We start from the raw sequence: 5,287 nt of genomic DNA, 5'->3' as shown, positions 1-5,287 counted from the left end.
TTACATGTTAACTTTTCATGCATAACAAACGACAAGTAGTATTGGTATTCTGAAGCAAGATTCTGAAAACCAAATCGATTATCAAACCGCTCTAGCTTTTGGTTTATTGGTTCATAAGTTTAATTGGTTTGATCGTGGTTAAATCGAAAAAATTGTTTTATAATAAAATAATAAATAAAATATAAATAAATACATAAAAATATAATTATAGTCTAATGTAAATCTTAAAATATCATTAAAATTAAAAGTACTACATAAACTAGAATGTTCTAATCTCATTTAAATACAAATTCAAAAGTCAAACAACCAATCAAACATAACATAGCAACATCAAAATAATCCAAGTTTGTCATGAATCATCAAAATCCTCCATAACTTGCTGCAGATTTGCGTCATTGATATCATCACCTTCATTTCCACTACTTGGACCAGAAAAAGCAAGTGGTGCAGCATAAAATGTACTACTACTACCACCACCACCTTGATCTAAATAAGCATCAATCTCATCTAACAAAATATAATACATTATCAAATTAAAGATCAAAGCTATTGTAATTTATTGTCTGATCAATAAACTACAATACTCACCAAGCAAGTCTTCAATATTACTTGGAAGATCATGCTCTTTTTCAACAACCTCTTCCGTCACCCAAAAATCAACCATATCAATCTTTTCAATATCGATTGGATCCTATTGCAACTTTAGCTTTCTTTTTTTTCTTTCCTTCCTAACAAATTAAATACAATATATGATAAGCCTAGTATATTAACTATACAAAATCTAATGATATGGAATGAAAGGAAGAAATATATATTACCTGGATTTAAGACGCAAATTATATGTAACATACACAATATCACTTAGCCTATCATGCTCCAATCTATTCCTTCTTGTTGTATGAATTTGATAAAAAAGACTCCAATTTCTTTCACATCCTGAAGAAGCAGATGCTTGGCTAAGAATACGAACTGCCATATTTTGTAAACATGGAGCAGAACTACCAAACAACCTCCACCATTCATCTACAAGTTACAATCCCATATCTCAAGTATTAGTTATCAAACTAAGGAAACCAAAACATAAAATAAGTAAATAACTAAAGCTTATTATCAAACAGATATTATTACCAGGTTGAAGTCTTTTTGCAGCTGGAACAGCTTCAAGCCTATCAAAGCTTTCCTTTCGATCTCTATATAAGTGTATTTCTTTCATTGCCTCAACTGAATCTAAATTATTAACCTTGCAATGCAATGTAACAAGATCAAGTAAAGCTCGCATGACATCACGTGCTTCTCTATAATTTTCAGAAAAAAGCAAGCAGGATTCAAGAAATAAGCTGCTGCGTGAAGACTTTTTTTCAAGTGTTTGTCCCATCTTGAGTGTTAGGATTTGGTTGAATTAGTCCCACATTGCTTAGGATAGCAAATGGAGTGGGTGGCCTAGGCTATAAATATGAGGCTAAGTTCTCCATTTGTTTTTGCACCAGTCGGAAACACTTAAAGCTTGTATCTGACTTTTCTTTTCCTCTGTACTCTTTGATTAGAGAGTGTTGTGAGGTGTAGTTAGATATTTGCTTTGAGAGAGTGTGGGTGTACTGGAGTTCCGGTGTTAGAGAGAAAGAAGTCTATGTGTTGTAATAATTTTCACATAGTGATATTCTCTGGTTGTCATTTGACAACGGCCGTGGTTTTTTCTCTGGTAATTGGAGTTTTCACGTTAAATTCTTGTGTTGTGATTGTGTCTATTTTATTTCTCTGTCAAAGGTGTTTTCTCAAGGAGGAATGGTGTCTTATTCCCAACAAGTGGTATCAGAACTTCAGTTCGGTGGAATTTATTCTTAGTATGCTTTGTGGTTGCAGCCTAGTCTGACCTTCCACATTAGAAAAGAATTTTGTCCTGTGGCTTGAGGTTGATCTTTGGTTGCTGTTGTTGTTGCTGGAAGGCAGTGTGACACTGTGAGAGTGCAGTTTGGAAAGGTTCTGGCTAAGGAAAGACTTGGTATTTAAGTGTGTCCATTGTGACCCACCTCTCTTTCCTGGGGACCCTTCCTAGTGCACTGTCTACAGTTGAGTTATACTATTCTAGTATACAGTTGCAACAATGTCAGGATATTCAAGTGCTATGAAGCTTGAAATAGAGAAATTTGATGGAAGAATCAATTTTGGCTTGTGGCAAATACAAGTCAAGGATGTGTTGATACAATCAGGTTTGCACAAGGCGTTGAAGATAAAAAGTATCCTCATGGTATTACCGCACTGCCATGGATAAGGATAAGTTGTGGCAATCGGGTCCACAATTTCACACGGGCATTGGTTGGCGTTGAGATGCAAGGTGTGTGGCGGAGTTAGGTCGATGGCTGAAGAACTTCTAGGAAAAGCCAATTTGGAAGTTGCACCATGAATTTTCAGCAAGGTTTCGATCTGTACTAAGGCGAAATGCTTGGAGTGGTCTAATTTCAAGTGAGTATACTTTCATGGTGGAGTATGATAGTTCTCTGAACTATGATTGTCGGTATAGACAATGGCAGCAAAAAATTGTCGGTGTTGACAATGGAAGCTGAAGATGTGTGACTATTTCAATCAAGGTGGAGATTGTTAGGATTTGGTTGAATTAGTCCCACATTGCTTAGGATAGCAAATGGAGTGGGTGGCCTAGGCTATAAATATGAGGCTAAGTTCTCCATTTGTTTTTGCACCAGTCGAAAACACTTAAAGCTTGTATCTGACTTTTCTTTTCCTCTGTACTCTTTGATTAGAGAGTGTTGTGAGGTGTAGTTAGATATTTACTTTGAGAGAGTGTGGGTGTACTGGGGTGCCGGTGTTAGAGAAAAAGAAGTCTATGTGTTGTAACAATTTTCACATAGTGATATTCTCTGGTTGTCATTTGACAACGGCCGTGGTTTTTTCTCCGGTAATTGGAGTTTCCACGTTAAATTCTTGTGTTGTGATTGTGTCTATTTTATTTCTCTGTCAAAGGTGTTTTCTCAAGGGAGAATGGTGTTTTATTCCCAACATTGAGTTGATAATCTCTGTGTAAGGTTGATATGCAGTCTTCCTTTGCTTGAACATTTCTTTGATTCCATTTTCTGACCCCAGCATACCTTCATAAACAATCCCCAATGATGGTTTGTCATCGGCATCTACCAACCTCAGCAATTTAATCAACGGACTCACAATTTGGCATGCAGTAAAACAATCATCCTAAAATTTATTGTCTAGGATAATTGCACTCATAGCTCTACCATTAGCACTCATTCCTAATTTGTGTCCGGTAAAGTATGTATTAACAACCAATGCTTGTAAATCCGATTTGCGCTCAAATATACTCATCAATGTGAGGAAGACAGTGGCAAAACGAGTTGCACCTGGACGAACAATCTCCCTCCAACCAGTTCTTTGTCTTAGCCAGGACAAGAACACCGTATGATTATACACAAACACGGTAATCTTCGAAGCACGTGTTGCAAGGCTAGAAATATGTGGCATGCTGCTTATATCTTTTAGAATAATATTCAAGCAATGAGCAACACAAGGTGATCGACCAGTGAATATTTTCAAATTTCTTATTAATAAGCCTACCAGCAGCAACATAATTCGTAGCATTATCGGTCACTACATGAACAATATTATCAGGTCCAATCCATTCAATCACCTCTGAAAACAAGTCACACAAGCTTGAAGCATTTTTAACCATACTTGAGGCATCTACAGATTTCACAAAGCACAACCCTTTCGAACAATAAACCAAAAAATTAATCAACGTTCTTTGCCTTTGATCTGTCCAACCATCAGCCATGAGAGTACATCCAGTTTCTTTCCAAGCAGACCTATAGCTATCAACAACTATTTGACACTCTCTTTTGAGATCGGCTAATAAGTTAACCCTCAAAGAGTCATAAGAAGGACCTTTATAACCAGGCCCAAAGCCAGCTACACCATCCAACATATCTTGAAAAAAGGGTGACATAACCGCATTGAAAGGAATCCTACAATCCAAAAGCCATCTAGCCACTCGCTTATCAACTTCATGAAGCGCCTCTTTGTTTTGAAACACGCTTTTCAGACTTGGTTGACTTCCCGGAGTTGTTCTTGGTGCAAACATAGGAGGAATAATGGTTTTTGCTTTCTTTTTTGGATCGCCTCCAATAACCTCCTTAGTTAGTAACTGACTCGGAGTTTGTAATTCTTCTTGCGCTATTGCTTCATCAATTGCATCCTCACACTCATCGGTACCCTCTTCGTTGAAACTTACTTTCCTTTTCCTAGTTTTACTTTTCTGAATCTCTTTCAATACTCCTTCCATTTATTTTTCTACATCATACGGGACCTTAGAACACTTCTTAATGTCTCCACATATATTCGCCAAATACTTTTTCATTCTATTAATTCTCCCGCCCCCAAAAGTACTCAGACAAAATAAGCATTAGTAATGCGGTTTTTCATTTATATTTTGTAAAGCAACGTATCTCCAAGCAGGATCAGCTTTCCCCCGAACAATAGAAGTTTGTGACTGACTTTTGTTAGTTGCGGGAGGAAGAGAACGTTCATTCGAAGCAGAATTATTTTCAGCATTATTATTCCTAGGTAGTTCTTGGTTGATACTTTCATCCATACCTAAACATTACCAGCAATCCAACCCAATAATCTCAACTCTCAAGTTCACAACAAACAACATCCAAAATTATTCAAAATCATTCACAATTATTCAACAAACAACAAAATCCAGTTCAATAAACACTAAACAAAGCAAAATCAAAGAGCTACTCAATCAAAGAGTTCACAGTTTAGCAGTTCATCATGTCAGTTCATCATGTCACAAAATCCAGTTCAGTTAAGCAGGATCAATCAGAGTTCACAGTTTCAAAGTTCAATAGTTCATCATGTCACAAAATCAAAGAGCTACTTAATGAACAGAGTTCACAGTATCAGAGTTCATCATAGTATCAGAGACTCAGAGTTCATCATGCAACAGTTATTCAGTGATTCAATCAAACAGTCATAAGTTCATAACTAAAATAAAAATTACCTGGAACTCGAAGTCGAAGGCTTTCTCTCAGAGCTCGAAGGCACCTTCAACGCTTCAACCGAACATGCAGTAGGCCAGTAGGGAGAGTGGGAGACAGACAGCGACGCGCGACTCGCCGAGTGGTGACTGGTCGAAGGAAGTGGTTGCTCGCCGGAGGTGACTGGTCGAAGCCTCGAAGGAGCTGACTGTGCGACGGAGGTGACAGGTCGAACGAGGTTACTGCGTGACGGAGGTGAACGCTCGACGGAGGTTCCTGCGCGA

At 37.6% G+C, this 5,287-nt stretch overlaps 1 protein-coding gene across 1 annotated transcript; it reads right to left on the bottom strand.

Moving 5' to 3' along the window:
* Positions 350–4,303, bottom strand: LOC107614631. The gene is made up of 6 exons (XM_016316773.1): positions 3,580–4,303; positions 3,243–3,497; positions 3,014–3,140; positions 1,129–1,295; positions 934–1,023; positions 350–507 (listed from the first exon to the last, which is right to left on the bottom strand). The coding sequence occupies exons 1-6, from the start codon at positions 4,301–4,303 to the stop codon at positions 350–352; spliced, it is 1,521 nt and encodes a 506-aa protein (XP_016172259.1).

Source organism: Arachis ipaensis, chromosome B09 (genome assembly GCF_000816755.2).
Source record: "Arachis ipaensis cultivar K30076 chromosome B09, Araip1.1, whole genome shotgun sequence".
Lineage (NCBI taxonomy): Eukaryota > Viridiplantae > Streptophyta > Magnoliopsida > Fabales > Fabaceae > Arachis > Arachis ipaensis.
The sequence above is the reverse complement of the archived record's forward strand: the minus strand, read 5'-3'. Positions and strand labels throughout refer to the sequence as shown.

Coding starts and splice junctions, on each gene's coding strand:
- LOC107614631 (XM_016316773.1), bottom strand. CDS start 4,303: ATGGAAGGAGTATTGAAAGAGATTCAGAAAAGTAAAACTAGGAAAAGG. Junction 3,498..3,579: donor TACGAATTATGTTGCTGCTG/GTAGGCTTATTA, acceptor TTATTCTAAAAG/ATATAAGCAGCATGCCACAT. Junction 508..933: donor AGCATCTGCTTCTTCAGGAT/GTGAAAGAAATT, acceptor ATATTTTGTTAG/ATGAGATTGATGCTTATTTA.